General features: G+C 49.1%; 2 protein-coding genes across 7 annotated transcripts in view; both read left to right on the top strand.

Moving 5' to 3' along the window:
- The window catches only part of FAM219A (family with sequence similarity 219 member A), a 53,065-nt gene extending 51,730 nt beyond the window's left edge, over window positions 1–1,335 (top strand). For 4 of the 6 annotated variants that reach the window (XM_060014917.1, XM_060014914.1, XM_060014915.1 and 1 more), the window contains exon 6: window positions 332–1,335. In XM_060014917.1, the coding sequence (XP_059870900.1) occupies window positions 332–490 (159 nt within the window). In that variant the 3' untranslated portion in view covers window positions 491–1,335. The remainder of the gene's footprint in view (window positions 1–331) is intronic. The other 2 variants (XM_060014916.1, XM_060014913.1) reach the window with 1 other exon arrangement.
- A 2,569-nt stretch (window positions 1,336–3,904) lies between these two features.
- Window positions 3,905–16,833, top strand: SPMIP6 (sperm microtubule inner protein 6). Its single transcript, XM_060013492.1, has 6 exons — window positions 3,905–4,039; window positions 11,393–11,537; window positions 13,704–13,819; window positions 14,809–14,884; window positions 15,095–15,321; window positions 16,558–16,833. The coding sequence occupies exons 1-6, from the start codon at window positions 3,905–3,907 to the stop codon at window positions 16,642–16,644; spliced, it is 786 nt and encodes a 261-aa protein (XP_059869475.1). The 3' UTR covers window positions 16,645–16,833.
- Window positions 16,834–18,095: the final 1,262 nt, after the last annotated feature.

The raw sequence follows: 18,095 nt of genomic DNA, 5'->3' as shown, positions 1-18,095 counted from the left end.
GGTTAGGGACGGGGCTTGGACCCGGGTTGGAGCAGGAACAGGGCCCTTACCTAGACGACACCTTACGGGAGAGGGCCTGAAATGAGGGCAGGGCCCGAATAGAGGCAGGACCTAAGGGGGGAAGTTGCCCTTAGAATGGGGTGCGGTGTGTAGCGGGGTGGGGCCCCAGGGGGACGTGCTTGAGGCTGGGGCCGAGGAGGTGCAAAGCCTGGGGTTTTGGAGAGACCTAGGATGCAACAGGTTGGGCGCCGATGGCCTGGGCATGTGGCCCCGGCCCTGCGTGGTGCCTCCAGATGGTCCCGAGCCTGACCTCCCTCCCCTTTGCCTACAGCAGATCAACCAAGATTTGAACATCCAGCTGCTGAAGGACGGCTACCGGTTAGACGAGATCCCCGACGATGAGGACCTGGACCTCATCCCCCCCAAGTCTGTGAACCCCACCTGCATGTGCTGCCAGGCCACGTCCTCCACCGCCTGCCACATTCAGTAGCTGGCGGGGCCACTGCGGCCGGCCGGGGTGGGGCCGCCGGGGGCCAGGTTGGACCAGGCAGGGGCCAACCCCTCCCCAGCTCATCCACCTGCCCCCGGCCCCCGCGCACCCTACAGCCGCCAACCTCGTAACAGTCATTGCTTCCTCCTATGGTAGGACGTGTACCTCTGTGTGTTCATGGAGCCGGAGAAACCAAAACCGGGTCTCTCTCCACCCCCGGGAGTGCTGAGGAGGGGAGGGGGCGGTTTGTTCAGTTACTTGGGGGACCTCGCCCAGCATCCTGCCCCCTCCCCAAAGCTGCAGCCCAGTAGAGGAAAGGGGTGACTGGACTGCAGGGAGGCCAACAGTAATGAGTGGGGGAGGGATCACAAAGCCAGGGGTTTGGACCCACCCACGTGAAGCCATGAATCCCCCAGCACCAGCCAAGGAAAGGGGCTGGGAAGGAGAAAGGCCCAGGGCAGTAGGGGCAGGGCCCAGCCCCTTAGAGCCACCTCCACATGCCCCCCTGCTGGCCCACGTACCATCTGCGTTTCTACCCTCATCTCTAGATGGGAAGCCTGATAAAGCTGCCCAGTGGGATATTGTCCCCCACCCTTGGGGATCACTGCCTTCTTTCTCCTCTTTGCCTCATTCACCCCCTTCCTTGCTCTCTGGATTGTGTGGAGGGTGAGGTGGGCGTTACAGACAGCCAGAGTTTAGGGTGGTATGATCTGCCCTCACCTGCCCCTAACTAATGCATCTGTCTCTCTGTGCCCTGCCTCATCCCCCCACCCAACACACACACACACACACACACACACACACACACACACACACACACACACACACACACACACACACACACACACACACACACACACTTACACTTCTGTTCCATTCATTGGTCTCTGTCCCGGGCTGGAAGCAGGAGTTAAGGCTGGCCTCGAATGCCCCATTCCGGTCTCACTCTAGCCCAAGATCCCAGAGGCTGCTTCCCAGGAAGAATCTTCAAGGAAGCAAGCCTAAGAGAACACAGTGGCTGCATGTGTACGGCAGGGACAGCTTGGCAGAACGTGTGTGTGCCTGGGGCTGTGAGGGCGTGTGTCTGCATCTCTGCATTGGGCCTGTGTCTCCAGATGTCTGTGGCGTCTGCGGTGGGGAAGTGACTGTGTGGCCTGTTAACGGTGTGAGAGGCTGCTCAGCAGTGCAGTGGGCTGGCGGTCAGAAGGCTCCGGCACTCTCCCCGTTACCTCCAACAAGCCATTTATATTCTCTGGCTTTCAGTTCCCTCCACTGTACAATGAGCGGCATCTGAAATTATTTTTAAGGCTCTTCCAAACCTGAAGGCATTTCTTCATAGGAATTTCTGTGGAGGTGGATAAGGAGGTCTCTGTTGTCTTTTGAGTACATCTGGTGGCTTCCTGAGTTGCATATCATTCATTGCTTCCTCCTATGGTGGAAAAGAGAGGGGGAAGTTCCTGTGGGACCTGTGTATGCCTGAGTACAATCGGATCTTTTGGGAAATGTGTGAGTGTGTGTCTGTGTGTGTCTGTGCACGTGTATGTGAGTATCTATGGTGTGTGTAGCTGTGTGGGTGTCTGAGAGTCAGAATGTATGTACTACTGCTTCTGCTGCTGTTTCTCAGTGGTGGCAGGGGTGGGGGTGGTGGCTAGAAAAGCTGAGGATGAAAATCAAGAGGGAGAAGGTGACCATGGCCCTCCCCTGGGCCTGGGCAGTATAGATCTGCCCGTGCAAAGGAAAGCAAAAGCACAGATAGCCCACGCCTGGTCAGGTCTATGCCGCACAAACCCCGTATCCCAGGGCCACTCCTCCATGCTGACCTCCCCCACGTGCTGGCCAATCCACTCTAATATATACCACTCACATGCTGCCAGCATGCACAGGACACACACACAGCCCAGTTCCTGGCTGCCAGTCCTGGGAGGTGGGAGTTGGAAGGGGGCAAGGGCAGTGAGAAGAGAGAGTAAGGCTGCTGGCTTAGGAGGGGTAGCACCTCTCCCTGCACCACACCCAGGGACTGCCAGCTCCTGAGTGCTGAGGTGCAGCTCTCCACCCTCAACTCCTCCAACCCACGCCTAACTCCTCCAGTGCAGGAACCCCGGTTAGATGATGAGAAAATGCCAAAGGGAAGCAAGGACGGAGAAGACACCTGCAGGACTCACACGGCCCGTACTGGCCCCCACCTGAGCCTGTTTCTCCCCGCCCCCCCCCCGCCCCGGTCAGCATACCCACCCCCGGTCATCTGGGCCCCAAAACCAAGCTTCCTACTACTACTACCACCACCACCCCCCGCCTCCTTGACTCACCCTTCGAGAACATGGGTACCTCCTCTTTTCCAGGCAGGGCCCCCGCCAAGGCTCACTTAGACTGCTGCCTTTGCTGCTGACATGCTGTGTGACTCTGGCCCACTGCTTAACCTCTCTGGCCCTGAGGAATAAGGGAAAGGCTCCCTCCCCACAAGATATACCTAATTCCCTGGCAGGCAAGGGCTTCTAGCTGAGGCAGTGTAGCAAGTGTAGCGGAGAGAAGTACGAAGCTGGCAGCCAGCACTTTCTGGGTCTAGGGAAAGTGCATGGTTCCCTCCTTCCCTGTGGGGGAGGTTGGAGGGGAGGAATCGAGGCCTTAGTTTGCCCCCTGCCACCCTTGCCCCTTGTAGATACTGCCTTAACACTCCCTCTACCCTCAGCTCTGGCTGCCAGCCAGCCGTTTCTCCGTGCTCACTAATTTATTTCCAGGAAGGTGTGTGGAAGACATGAGCCGTGTATAAAATTTTTTTTAACATTTCCATCGCAGTATTGACCATCATCCTTGGTTGTGTATCGTGTAACACAAATAATGATATTAAAAGCATCAAACAAGCCTGCCTCAGCTCCCTACCTGGGGTGCGGGCAAGGGGCAGATGGGCCGGGAAGGGCAGAGGACCAATCCTCTGAATGCGCCTTTCACCCTACCTCCACCTGTGGGTTCCCAGGCTAGGCCTGCCGCCGACCAGCTGCAGCGGCTCTGGATGACTCACTTGACCCCTCAGAATCTCTGTTTCTCTTCATCACAGTGAGAAGCTTCGCCTAGAAGATCTCCAGGGACCTTGTGAACTCTTGGAAATTGGGCTGTTTTGAGAGGCTTGAGGCAGGAAGAGACTGGGGTAGGGAGGAAATCAGACCTCTTCACCTCTCCAGGGCTGGGGCTGAGCCAGGTGATATCATAATGGGCATTGCCCATCCTAGAGAGGGAATCAGGGTGGGGTAGGAGCAAGAAGGCTGTGAGGGAGGGAAGCTGAGAGACCCTCCACAGGAGGGGGGTCGCAGCAGCTGGGGCACCTGCCTAGCTGTCTAGGAAAGGGGGTTGGGTGGTCACTGATGTATTGCAGGAGCCCCTGGTAGGTAGAGCCCACCACGGCATCCCCTAGACCCCACTATGTTCCTCTTTTCCCACAAGACTAAGACCCCCATCAGCACCTACAGTGACTCCTACAAGGATCCTACCTCCATCAAGGAGGGCTATAAGGACCCACCTCTGTGGGCCTGGGAAGCCAACAGGTTTGTGACTCCGGTAAGTGGCGAGCTGGGGCGGGGGTTGGGGGGCGGGCAGTCCAGAGTGTACGGCTGTGGGTGTCTGGATCACTGACAGTGTGTGGTTGTCATTATGTGTTTGTAATTATTTGTAGCTTTGTGTGTGTATGTGTGTGACTCATTTGCTTAGGCATGGAATTTATCATGATATATATAAAGTAATACGAGATCCTGCCCTCATGGTGCCCTCCTACTCCACCAGGGTAGGAGATGGGGAGAGATAGATGATAATCAAGAAATAAATAAGAGTTTTGTAAATTGTCCCAAATTGTGTAAAGGACATAAACGGGGTACTGGAAATGGAAAGTAACCAGGGAGAGCTACTTAAATAGAAGTAATGAAAGAGGGCTCTCTCTTTCAAGGTGACATTGAGCTGAGACTGGAAAGGTGAGTGAGAAATAGCCATGTGAAGAACTGAAAGAATAGGGCTCCAGGCAGAGTGATCAGAAAGTGCAAAGGCCCTGAGGCTGCCTGTGGGCTCTGCCTACAAGAATGTTTTTATGCATGCTTATTACAGTCTCCTGTGTCTGTACTTGAAGACAGGTGGCCAAGTGGGGCTGTGCGGCTTTCACAAAATGGAGAGATCTGTAAGTCTAATTGTGACTCTGCCCAAGGGAGTTTATCTGTGTGTACCACCCAACAAAACTTTGCTGAGTATTTACATGTGTCAGGGACAATGTGGTTACAGTGAAGGTCCAAGCCATGCCTTTGAGGATCTCTCGGCAGAAAGTGAACAAAGTAGGACTGCCCAGTGTAGAACATGCACCAGCAGAGGCTTGTGCTGGTATAACAGAGAGAAAGCCACTCCCGGGACTTGAAGGGCAGGTCTGCTAAGAGATCCAGAAGAAGGACACTCGAGCAGAAGAGGAATGTGAGAAAGGGCAGCCCAGGGGCAGGGACCCACCAGGAACTGAGAACTGGAGCAGAGGGAGAGGCCAGCTCTATGGTAAGAGAGAAGCCTGCAGACCGTGAAGGGCTTCAGGTTGTGTTGAGAAATGTGGTCATAATGGTCCAGACTTTTGAGCGTGGGAGTGTCATGCTTGGATTGTGAGTGACACACTCTGGCCACTGTGGCAGGAGATTGAAGGGGCTGGAGTTGAGGGCAGGAAGCCCAGTGAGGTGGTGAAGGATGAGGGAAGAGGATATAGGTGGGAGATAAGGAGAGACTGTAGCAGTGAAAAATAGGAGAGTATTTTTGAATAGGAGACTATTGTTATACTCTCAATAGTACTCTCCTACTGTTGAATAGGAGAGTCTTTTTAAAATAATTTTTATAATTACAAAATAAATATATGCTCAATCAGAAAGTGGGGAATCACTCAGAGAAGCACAAAGAAAATGGCAAATAATTCTCACTACCCAAAATAACTACCGTTAATTTATTATTATATGCCCTTTCAGGAAGCAAATATTTTTTTATGAAGGTGGTGTCATATCGTATACTAATATTTTGAATCTTGCTTTTTTCACAAAACCATATATCAAGTACATTTTCCTGTGTCAAAAATATTCTATAATGTAATTTTAATGACTATAGTATTTTATTTTATGAATGTACCAAAATATGGTTGAGGAATCTTATATTATCGGAAATCTAGATTATTTATAAAATTTTGCTAGTATAATTATTCTTGTACATTCTTTGTATATATCAACTATTCCCTTAGGATAAATTCATAGATAGAAATTGTTGCGGGAAAGGATATGTGAATCTAAAAACTTTGCATATACACTTCAAATTGCTGTGATAAGGGTTATAATAATCTACATGCCCACCAGCAAAAGATGAGAGTGTCTGCCTGCTTTTCCAAACTCAATAGGAGGGAATTTTTAGGAAGCAGATAACACACCTTGGTCACCATCTAGATATAAAGAAGAGGGGAGAGATTAAGAGGACTTCTGGGTTTTGGACTCCGGAAAACTGGAGGAAGGGCAGTGCTACCAACTGAGATTTGGAATTGCAGATTAGAGAGAGATTAGGAGTTCATCTGGGGACAAAAATATTCAAGGACTTCCAGGAAAAGATGTCTGCTGTGTAGCTGGATATACTTATCTGAAGCAAAGGACAGAGGTTTGGGCTACAGACATGAATTCTGAAATCAACATATAGGTGGTAGCTGAAGTCATAGAGATTGCCAAAAAAAGAGTAAGAAAATGGCCAAGGATAGGACTTTGGAGAATGTCAATATTTCAGGAGTAGGTAAAGGAAGAAGAGCCATAAAAGGAGACAGTGATAGGACGAAAATCATAGAGAAACCAACAAAGACAGCATTATTAGACAAAGCTCGGTGTCAAATGCTGTCAGCACAGAAAGGGATCTCTTGGATGTAGTAACACTTAGCCGCCTGGCTAAACAGCTTCAGCGAGTGGTGAGGAATGAAAGTCAGATAGCAGTGGGATTAATAATGAAGGAAAAGGCTTCCGCTTCTGGCAGTATGGTGGTCTAGAAACTCTGAAGGGCCCTCCTGCTTCCAAACAACTAGGTCCTGCATAAAAATTAATTTTCATTTCGTTTTGGACTGTCAGTGGAGATGAGTAGTAAGTATACTAAGAAGACAGGATTGCCCTGAGGACAAACGCCACTATCAGTACTACAAGCAGGAGTTTAAGCCTTAAACTAGCTGAAAGATGGAGCAACTGAACCAGAAAGTCCAGTGATCTCGGGCTCCCTTCCTCCCCGCTACCCCAACACACACACACACACACACACACACACATACACGATGAATGTATACCTTCTATGGTGGAAAATATCCTCAATGTAGGTTTCCAGGTATCCTTAGAGTATGGTCAATCAGATCTGAGCTCACAATAAAAGACATAAGGAAACAAACCACCATATGACAGTCAACAGAAACAACAAACAGCAGACTTAAACCTCCAAGGATGTCAGATATTGGAAATAATAGTTAAAGAACACAAAATAATTATGAATTTTCTGAGCAAAATGTGAACTCATCAAAATGAGGATGCAACAAGAGATTATATTTTTAAAAGAATGGACAGATTTTTTTAAAGAAACGAAATTTTAGAAATAAAAGATATATGTGTTAAAACCAAAACTCAAAAAAAAATTAAAAAAAAACAAAACCAAAACTCAATGGATGGATTAAGGAGCAAATTAGACACAGCTTAAGAACATCAGTGAAATGAAAAACAGAGCAGGGGGACTTCCCTGGTGGTCCAGTGGTTAAGACTCCACGCTTTCAGTTCAGGGGGCACGAGTTCCATCCCTCATTGGAGAACTAAGATCCCACAAGCTGTGCAGTGTGGAAAAAAAAAAAACAGAGCAAAAGAAATTTCCCAGAATGCAGCACAGACAGACAGAGAGCTGTAGAAAATATGGAAGAAACATTAAGCAACAGGAAAGAAAGAGAAGATCCCACACAACTACTCGGGGTTCCAGAAGGAAAGAGCAGAAAGGAGAGTAGTCATTATCTGAAGAGACAAAGGCTCTTGATTTTCAACAACTAACAAGAGAAATGAATCCATAGATTCTTAGGTAACACGTGGAACTGCACAACACCAGCTTAAGAGATGACCTTAAAAACATGCAGAGAGAAATTATTTTCAATGTGTCTTCCTTTCAAGAACAAAAGAAAGATAAAGACACAGACAAAAACTAAAATATTTACTACAATAAGACATATAATAGGGGGCTTCCCTGGTGGCACAGTGGTTAAGAACCCGCCTGCCAATGCAGGGGACACAGGTTCGAGCCCTGGTCTGGGAAGATCCCACACGCTGCTGAGCGGCTAAGCCCGTGCACTGCAACCACTGAGCCTGCGCTCTACAGCCCACGAGCCACAACTACGGAGCCCACGTGCTGCAACTGCTGAAGCCCTCGCGCCTAGAGCCCGTGCTCCGCAACAAGAGAAGCCACCGCAATGAGAAGCCCGTGCACTGCAACGAACAGTAGCCCCCGCTCGCCTCAACTAGAGAAAGCCCACGCATAGCAACGAAGACACAACACAGCCAAAAATAAAAATAAAAAATTTTAAAAGACTTATAATAAAGGAACTTCTAAAGGATACACTTTGGGGAGAAGGAAAATGATAACAAAAGGAAGGTCTGAGATGCAAGAAGGAATAGTGAGCTAAGAAACTGGTAAACATGAGATAAATTTAAACATTGTCCATAGAAAATAATTATAATAATTTTTAACTTGTAAAATTTAAAGAAAGAACCAAATATTAGAAAACAATATCAGGTAAATTGTATATTAGAAAACAATATCATGTAAGGTACAAGGATAGGAAAGGAATTTTTACAAAAACTGTCATTATTCACAGATGATACAGTTGTGTTTATAGAATCTACAAATTATTAGAATAAGAGAATTTAGAAAGTTGGATGAATTTAAGATAAAAAGCATATTTAGGAAGCATAATCTTAAAATATATATGTCATTTTAGCAACAAAGAGTGAGAGTAAGTAGAAATAAATCTAACAATGTGTGCAAAACTGTATGGATAATATTATAAAACTTTGAATACTTTAAAAAAATACTTAAATGAAGAGGCGTAACATGCTCATAAATAGGAAGAGTCACTAACATAAAGATTCCATGCAATTCTGATTAAAATCTCAACAGGAGTTTTTGAAGAATTTGACAAGCTGTCTCTAAAATTTATAGAGAAGAGCGAAGGCCCAAGAACTAGCTAAAACACACCTGAAGAAGAAGGGGACTTGTCCAGTCAGATATTAATATTTATTACCAAGCTATAGAAATTCATAAAGCATAATATTACTGCAGGGATACACAAATTGATTAATGGAATAAAACAGACCAGAAATGGAGCCACACATATATGGAAACGATATACAACAGAGATGACTGAAAGTAAAGCTATGGGAAAAGATGTTTCAGGCTTGGGGTGGCATTACAAATCTGTGGGAGAAGATAGATTACTCAATGAGACAACTGGTTATCCATGTGGATAAAAACTAAATTGATCCCCTAATTCACACCAAACCCCAAAACAAATTCCTGACAGATTAAGGCACAAATATGGAAAGTAAAACTGTATAATTTTAGAAAAAATTATGACATTATCTCCATTATCTTAGATTATGGATGGATTTCCTAAGTCACAAAAGCACTACATAAGAGATGAATAAATTCAACTATGTTAAAATTAAGAACTTATGTTCATCAAAAGACACCAAAAAGAAAATGAAGTTACAAGCCACAAACTGAGAGACGATAATTGCAACATGTAACTGACAAAGGAATATGTAGAATATATAAAGAACTATAATTCTCTGGGTTGAAATGAACACGTTTTGACTCCTTCCTAAAACCCCTCGAAAACTACAATAAATGCATATTTAAGACATAAATTTGCAAGAATAGTGAGAAGGAAGGACAATGACAAAATTTCAGAAGCTGGAAAGTGTGATAGATAAGTAGTAACTGACACAGCAGATCTGAGAAAGCTGAATCCAAAGCCAGCAGTGGGAAACACAAGACATAATTCAACTTAAAACTGCAGAATTTTTAAAAGGCTCAGAAATTGGTAATACTAGGTTTCTCTGGAACAGAAGATGGGACAGGACCAAGGCTGAAACAATAATGATTTGAAAGCTAAGAAGCAATTAAACCCCCTCTTCTATTCCACGCCGTAGGGTGACTGCTCACCCATCTCTGCAAAAGTCAGAAGGCTTATTTTTTAGCAAGGATCTCAGGACTGGAGATTCCAGTTAAGGTCAGGGTACCATACTGAAAACAGATGAACCTCCATATGCTGAATGCTAAACCCCCAGCAGCCCTCTTCTCCACTAGGTTCTCAGAACAATGGCAGCTAGGTCACTACTCTCAAGCCAAAGACTGAAAGAGTCTCTTCCGAGGGATCTGATCAGCCCAAGAGAAAAGACCTACAGATACTGACAGAGTTTGCAACAAATAGTCTAGCCAGAGCATCCTACAATGACGCCCACCCACAGCTCAAAGCCTCCAATGAGCCTTTTTAGTCTCCTACTCATAAACATGAGCAGTCAAAGATTACAGACATCTGAGGAAAGCCTCGAATGGAAACACTGAAGAGTCTGTGAGTTCTTCTAATGATTATTTGTGTGTGTGTGTGTGTGTGTGTGTGTGTGTGTGTGAGCGTGTCTGAGTGTGTATGTATAGATGTACATCTGTCTATGAGTGTATCTGGGCGCACAGATCTATGTGTATGTCTGGATGTGCATGTGTTTGTGTGTATGTAAAACTCAGGGGAGTGCTAAGTCATGGGGCCCCTCCACCCATATGGAGTATGACTGTGTAGGATCTGCCCACAGAACAAAACCTCAGCTGGGCACGGAGGATCCAAGAAGCCCCTCAGCTGAGGGGTTTTCAGGGGAATAGGAGCACTAGAAGCAGCAAGGTCTCATCCCAGGCCAAGAGAAGCCTCTGCTCTTCAGATCATAAGGGTGAAATGCAGTGCAACAGCGTCATCCCAGCACCTTGCTGCCCACTATGATGAGAAAGTCCTTTCTGGTGTCTGACTTTGCTGGGTGTCCCACCCCTGGAACCCAGCTGCCTTTTCATCCTAGCTGCCTAACTTGGCAATGGGCCTTTAGCTGAGGAAAAGGGGGCCCTTGATCTGGGCTTCTACAGACCCAGCCAAACAAGGGGTGTTGGGATAAGATGAGGTGAACCCCAAGAAGCAGAGGGGCCTAGAGCCTGAACCAAGATCAGGGAAAAAATCAGGATAGGATGTGGACCAGCACAACGTATATGTCAGGGTCAAGGGTAATATTGGTGTCAAGATGAGAGCTACAGCAGAATTAGGGTCAGGTTGGAGTCAGAGAATTAGATTTTAAAGTAGGTGCCCCTCTGGCCCCATCCTTCATCTCCTTCAAGATGCCAGATTCACAGAGAGCCCTTCCTGTCCAAAACACCTGCCTAAGGTAGCCAGCTCCCGGGGCAGCCAGCCTTTCCTGAGGTTGTTCCACGGGCCTGTTGCTCTGTTGGGGAAGACCCAGGCCCTGCTCCCAGGCAGCACACAGTCTGGAAGAAAGAGGACAGGAACACCCAGCTCTGCCCTTATAGGTCCCAGTCAAGGAAAGGACAGAAATGAGAAGAACATCAGAAAACCACTCTGACTGAGGGAAAATGTTGGGTTCCAAGTCCGAGCCTTGGATGGAAGAAAAGGAGAAAAGGGTGATTCAAGCAAAAGAACTATGCAGAGGGAACCAAGGCTGGCCTGGGGATCCCTCTGGCATAGGGAGAGGGTTGGGAGACGCACCTGGGCTGACCTCAATAGGGGCTAAATCTAGGTCCAGCTGGATACCAAGGCTGGGGTCTCCATGCACCTAGCCATCTCCTCCCCTCTCTCCTTGACAGGGCCTGACTCAGACTGTGCAGCGCCACGTGGATCCTGAAGCCCAGCAGAAGAGGGTCAAGTGTGCTGTGCAGGACTACCGCTATAAGAATTCCATACCAGGCCACCCCTACTTGCCTGAGAAATACTGGCTGTCTCAAGAGGAAGGTAGGGCCTCACCCATCACCCAACTGTGACCCCATTCAGTGACCCCAACAAAGACCCTACACCTGAACCCAACTTGACTTCTGACCTCCACCCTGATCCTATACAAACCTTATCCCCATCCTCGACCAGGGCTTCTTCTCTAATTACCCCCATTCCAGCTTGATTCCCAACCACCTGGCGTGACCTTGATCCTGACCCCTGACCCTGGAGGAGGAGATCCAGGCTCTGCCTTTTGGGAGCTCCCAGTCTATGCCAAAGAATTGGAAGGGGCCTGGGCCTTATCCCTAGAGAGAGGGAGGGAGCATTAACCTCCTCCAAACAAATTCCTCCATGTGTATTCCGGTGCTATCTCCTCCCATCTTCTTAGTGACCCTGCTCCATCAGGTTCCCTTCTCTCCTGCATCCCTCTGCCTCACCACATCTCTCTCCCCTCAACCTGGAAGACTTTTCTAATTTCCTCCTGTCTAAAAATTCTCTCTTGCTCCTCCCCTTCACAGCCAAGATTCTTGGAAATAGAGTCTATGTCTCTACTTCCTCACTCCTTATGCCTTATGAGAAATTATCTTTCTCATTTGGTTAGGGGTTTATTATGTCTTCCTGTACATTCCAAAAGAACAGAGAGTCTTGTTTTATTTAGAGCTGTGCCCCCTCCACCTAGAATAGCAGCAGGCTTCATAAGTATTTGTTGAATGAATTGATGATTAATCTTCAATTGAAATTGGGAGTCTGCATCTCCTACACTCATGTTTAATGTTTATTAAAACTGATCTTGTATGGTTCTAATTACCTCATCCATGGGACTCTTCAGTCTTTTCCTCATGAGACCTACCCTATGTATTTCACTCTGACCACTCTCTGTGAAACTCTTTCCTTCCTCAGCTTCTCTGATGCCTCAATTGCTGGGTCTCTTGTTTAATCATTCTGGAAACATGGGGTTCCTCGGGATGCTGATCGGACCCTCCTCTCTCCTTATTCCTCTCCTGAGACCGTTTAGTCTAACCCACATCTTTAATTACTGACAACTCTAAGTGTTTATTTCTAGTCTTGTCCTCTTACCAGGATTCCACTTTCCTTTATCTGATTATGATCAAATTTACCTGAATGGCCCCAAACACTTTAAACTCAGTATGTCCAACCCACCAACCTAGAACTCCAAGTCCCAACACACTGTCCCACACATACACGCACCTGCTCTTACTCTAGGGCTCCTAGAACTCCTTTCCTAATCTCTCACATGTATTCTTTCACACTGTTAGAGTGGTGGATCAGAGAGGAACTTACAGGACACTTAGGTGACTGGATGGGTGGGGCTTTGGAGGGTTTTAAGTAGAGAACTGTCTTGGTCAGATTTTCATTTATCATAAGTGCCACAGTTTCTATGTAGAGATCGGATTGTAGGATTTCAGAATGAGGCAGGAAGACCAGTAGGCTAATAACAATAATAAAAACAATAATAATAATGGTGATGATGATGATGATGATGATGATGATGATAGTTTTCTCTGTGCCAGGCATTGTTCTAAATGTTTTACATATAATAACTTATTTAAATCTCACAAGGACCCTATGGGGTAGATAGTATTATTACCCCCATTTTAAAATTAAGGAAATAGAGACAAGGTGAAATTAATTAACTAGATCAAGGTCACACACAGTTAATATATGGCAGAGCTGAAATTTGAACCACAGGAGTCAGTCTACAGAGTCCATCCTATTAACCATGACATTCTTGTCTCCTGGTTTAGGCACTGCAGAGATACAGGAGTGATATCATGGGGGACTGGAAGAAAGAATAGAGTCAAGTGATTTTAAGGAGGCAGAATAAGCAGACTTTGAGGCTGGATGTGGAAGATGAGAGGGAGGATTTGGGAGGAGGCCCATTTCCAGGGTTTCCAGGTTGGCTGATTCAGAGAGGGTGGTGCCAGGATGAAAAGCGATCAGCTCAAAGGACCCACGCTCCACTCAGAAGCTTGTCTTAGGTGGGATATAGGCTGCATCTCAGTGTCTAAGACAAGTATGGGGCCAGGCTGGGCTTTTCTGGCCTAAGGGAGATGAGTGAGCGTCCAGCTTTGTGCTGGGGATCAGAGGAAAAATATCGAAGGGGTCCCAGATCCTGGGGCAGAATAAGAAGTAATACTGTCTTATGTCTCCACCCCTATGATCAAGCAGACAAATACAACCCAAACCACCTGTGCGGTAACCAGTACAATACATGGAAGATGGGACCTTACAACTGTACGGGCTGGAACAAATGTGCCACATACCTTCCTCGCCTGCCTAAGGTATCTACTGTGCCCAGCAAAGATGCCTGGGGCCTGGGACCACCCCCCACCCCCCATCTGCCTCCCAAACCACAGTGTCTGATATTTCACCATTAGTTTCTCATCCCTTTCCCACCAACAATGCTCCAAGGCCTTTTCCCATTTGTGAGACTAGGGTTTATATTTTCTAGGAAACAAGGGAGCTCAGGAGTGAAGCTGTGCTGGGCCTCTGGGTCCCAATCTCTGGCTAGGCTCTGTGGAGACATGGCTGGTGCGCACTCCTTGAGGCGCTACCTTCCTGAAGCTTGCCACCTGGCGCCTTCCCACATGGTCTGGCCAAGAAGTCATTGATAGGCTGAGTCTACCTGCTCCTCTCCCCTCCTCTGTGATGTGAGCAAGGACAAAGGAGGGAGAACAAGGCCATCCAGAGGCAGAGCAGATAGATACAGGAGAGTCTTCCAAAGAGATAGGAAGGAGTCCAGCCACGGCCCTAGGCATGAAGAAAGAGGGAAGATGTAAGGATACCAGGCAAGAGTAGGGGCTCTTAACTGTAGGTTGATGGCCGACCTCAGGTTGACCGAACTCTTCTGAATCAGAACTTCAAGAATCAGAATCAGAATTTTTCATAAGTTCCCCAAGTGATTCTGATGGGCAGGCAACACTGCAATATTGAAAAATCCCTATTAGAGAGACACGAAGACACAGCTACACAGAGTCGGCTAGACAAAGAAGGGTAAAATCAGAGGCAAACGGTGAGACAGGGATGTCAGAGGTGCAGGTCCAGACCTGGTCCACCTACAGCTCCACTTCCCCCACCCCCACCACCTGGGAGGCGGAGTAAAACGCGTTGCCCAGCGACAACCCCAAACACTCAGAACGTGGGAGAGTAGGGGAGCTTCTGGAGGGCGGGTGAAGGCGTGGCCTGGGACTAGTCTGCGTGTTCTGGGAGAACCCCCAAAGGAGGAACTCTTCCGGGTCAGAGCTTGAGGCAGCGTGTGTGCCACTTCCAGGAGGCCGGGATGGAGACAGTAGTTCGAGGAATGCCCTTGGTGTACCCTCCTAAGCCGGAGCGACTCAACGCCTACGGTAACGGATGGTGGGACAGTGGAGGAAAATGTGTAGGCCAGAAGGACGGAGGGATGGAGACCCGAGGTACGGGGCGGAGGCCGAGGGCCCTGGAGAGGCTGTAACCTTGTCTCTGTTTGTGTCTCCATCTCTTCCTGTCTCTGACCTTGTCTCTTCCCATTCCTGTGACTCTGTGTCTGGGTCTCCCGGGCTCGGGGCCCGCGGGCGCAGAGCGCGAGGTAGTGGTGAACATGCTGAACTCGCTGTCACGGAACAAGCCGCTGCCAGAGATCACGCCCCGCTGTGGGTGTGTGGACCCGCTGCCGGGCCGCCTGCCCTGCCAGGGTTATGAAAGCGCTTGCTCGGGCCGCCACTGTCTGCTTGGCATGGACTACTGCGTCGCCGGGCCACCATGCACCGAACGTCGCCTGCGGCTTTTGCGCACGGAGCGGCCGACTGCAAGGTTCGCAGGGCCGCGCGCACAGTAGCCGGGCCCCGCCCCCAAGCAAGCCCCGCCCCCAGAGTCCCCCCTACCCCAGCTGCGGACGCTCCATCCCGAACCACTTATAGCTCTGACCTGCGTCTGTGCCAGACCTCACCCCGCCTCCAGCCCGCGCGGTCCGCTTACTGGCGCCTCCCTGTCCCGCCCTGGGGCCTCATGGCCTAAACGTACGGCTGAGGCGGGAGAACCTGCACGGAGATACCCGAGTTCCTGATTCTATCCCTCCTGAACTGGGCTAAAGGTCAACCTGGCTCCTGTACGTCTTCTGGAGGCTCTGCCCGAGGGTTTCTTTGAGGAACAAACTCCGCGCACCAGTTTGCTCCCCCTTCCCACACCCGCCGGCCCCGCCCCCTACCTGGTCACCCGACCCTGGAGACGCAGGTTCTAGTTTGCGGAGTGCCATGTGTCCTCAGAACAGTGTCCCCTATTCCTGGGCCTCGGGTCACCGTTGGTAATGGGCAGGGTCATCGCTGGGTTCTAAGAAGGCAAGGAGGTGGTGACCGCATTACCAGAAGGGCCCTGGCCTCCTCGGGGCCCCGCACCACCTCTGGAGGTAGACAGCGTCGCGTGTTATTGTGGAGGAAACTGAAGCTCGAGCGCTCAGCAGAAGCCCAGACTGCAACGCGGCCCTTTCCCTGCACTTGGCGTTAGACAAGGCTGGCTGAGCCTAGGAGAACTCCAATGTCTGCGTCTGTCTAGAGAGCTGTGAAAGGGGGAGGGAGATCCTGAACGCTGTCCCTAACCCCGTGGTGATACCCCGTCCCTCCCCAGGCTGAGAGAGACTGATTCATTGTGCGAAACTGGGTCTTATCCCTCACAAGGGCGTGGAGGAGCGAGAAAGTGCCTAAGCCTCAGAAACGTCGCCTCGTCGATAAGCTGGAGTAATTGCTGTCCCATGTTGAGGATCCGGGGGCTCCCAGGTCCTCAATGACTGTACCCCAACCCTCCCCAGAGTACAGCGTTCTCCGCCGCCCAGCCTGGGCGGCAGAAACGAGGCCTTAGGGGGAGAGGGACTTCAGGTGTCTTCCCAGAGGCGACGTTTCGAGGTCTTGAAGGGACAGGAGGCCGGAAGGGAGGATCTCCGAGCAGTAGGACTGACACCTGAAGTGCAGCTCAGAGTCTTGGTCTGGGTTGGGGCGTAGAGGGAAGTCAAAAGGCCCGACCCATTCCTGCCCACTGCTTCCTTCTCCAGGAGTGTATCGCCCTGCAAGCACCGGCCGGGAATGCAATGTGCTGTTATAACTCCCCCGCCGTCATACTACCCTTGTCCGAACCTTAGGTAAATCTGGCGCTCACACATGCAAATGCGCACCCACACAGAAGCTGTAACCTTGGCATGGCGGGGGACCCAGGGACTAGTTGGGATAACTGACCGCTGCGATGCACCGACTGGAAGATGACACCAGGGGGCGATGGTGCCATGGGGAAGTCAAAGCTGGCAACTAAATGAGAGGGCATGGAGGTGGCATTGAGGGTTTACATGTTGGCAGTGGGGCTTAGAGTCAAGAGATCAGGGCGTTAGGTTCAGGGCTTGAATTAAAGAGTAAAAAGTCAGTGTGAGGGAGCGGGTATCGGGAGTCAAAAATTTAACAGTAGAACCTGAGGTCAAGAGGTCAGTGTTGGAGCCTAGGGCCATTATTCGGGACAAAATGTTGGGATAAGATTAGCATTGAGAATTGGAGTCAGACGTATGAGGGTCCAAAAGGGCCGACCCATATCTCCCCACAGATGGGACACAAGTCACTTCAAGAAGACCGGTGGCGCCCAGAGAAACAACTACGTCGTCCACCCTGAGTTTGTGTCTGAGACCTATCCTGACTACCACTGCCGGTAGAGCCCGGGCTGGCCGGGCCAAGGGGGCTGAACAATAAATAAATTCTTCATCCTAAAGGCTGCCTCTCATGTCCTTACCCAGCAGGATCTGGCAATGAGGAGCCAGTCACTCAGGCCTCTGCCAAGCCCCCTCAACTGAGATACAGTTTCTCAAAGTCATCTTGCCCTGAGCCCTCCCCACTCCATCATCTCAGTACTTCCCTTGGGTGGCCCTGAGTGCCCTCCTGACACATGGCAGTAGCCCTATGAGAGGCATGACCTCCTCCTTTCCATCCCAGAGCCCAAAATAATGGGCCCACCTAGCCACGCAGGAGGGCCCAGCTACCTCCCATCCTATGAGGGCCCCACAGCTGCCATTTCCCCAATATCCCCCAAACCTAGATGTCCCTTCACCCCCATTATCTCAGTGGACCCAGAATCGCCCATCCTGCAGTCAGAGCCATGTCCCTATACTCAAAGCTCTTGATCTCTGTTCCCAGAGTCTCCATCACAGCGACTCCGAAGTCCACGTTCAGATACCCTTGCTGCCCTCCCCCACCCAAGTCCAAGAGGTCCAAAACAATTTTGGAGGGTTTCATGATCAAGAAGTTTCAAATTACAAAACAAAGCCCTGCATCATCAGAAAGTCTACAAACAACAAACGCTGGAGAGAGTGTGAAGAAAAGGGAATGCTTTTGCACTGTTGGTGGGAATGTAAATTGATACAGCCACTATGGAGAACAGTATGGAGGTTCCTTAAAAAATAAAAAATAGAACTACCATATGACCCAGCAATCCCACTACTGGCCATATACCCAGAGAAAACCATAATTCAAAAAGACACATGCACCTGCAATGTTCCTTGCAGCACTATTTACAATAGCCAGGTCATGGAAGCAACCTAAATGCCCATCAACA

Source organism: Delphinus delphis, chromosome 6 (genome assembly GCF_949987515.2).
Source record: "Delphinus delphis chromosome 6, mDelDel1.2, whole genome shotgun sequence".
NCBI lineage: Eukaryota > Metazoa > Chordata > Mammalia > Artiodactyla > Delphinidae > Delphinus > Delphinus delphis.
Note: the sequence above shows the minus strand (reverse complement) of the source record. Positions and strands in the feature narration are given on the sequence as shown.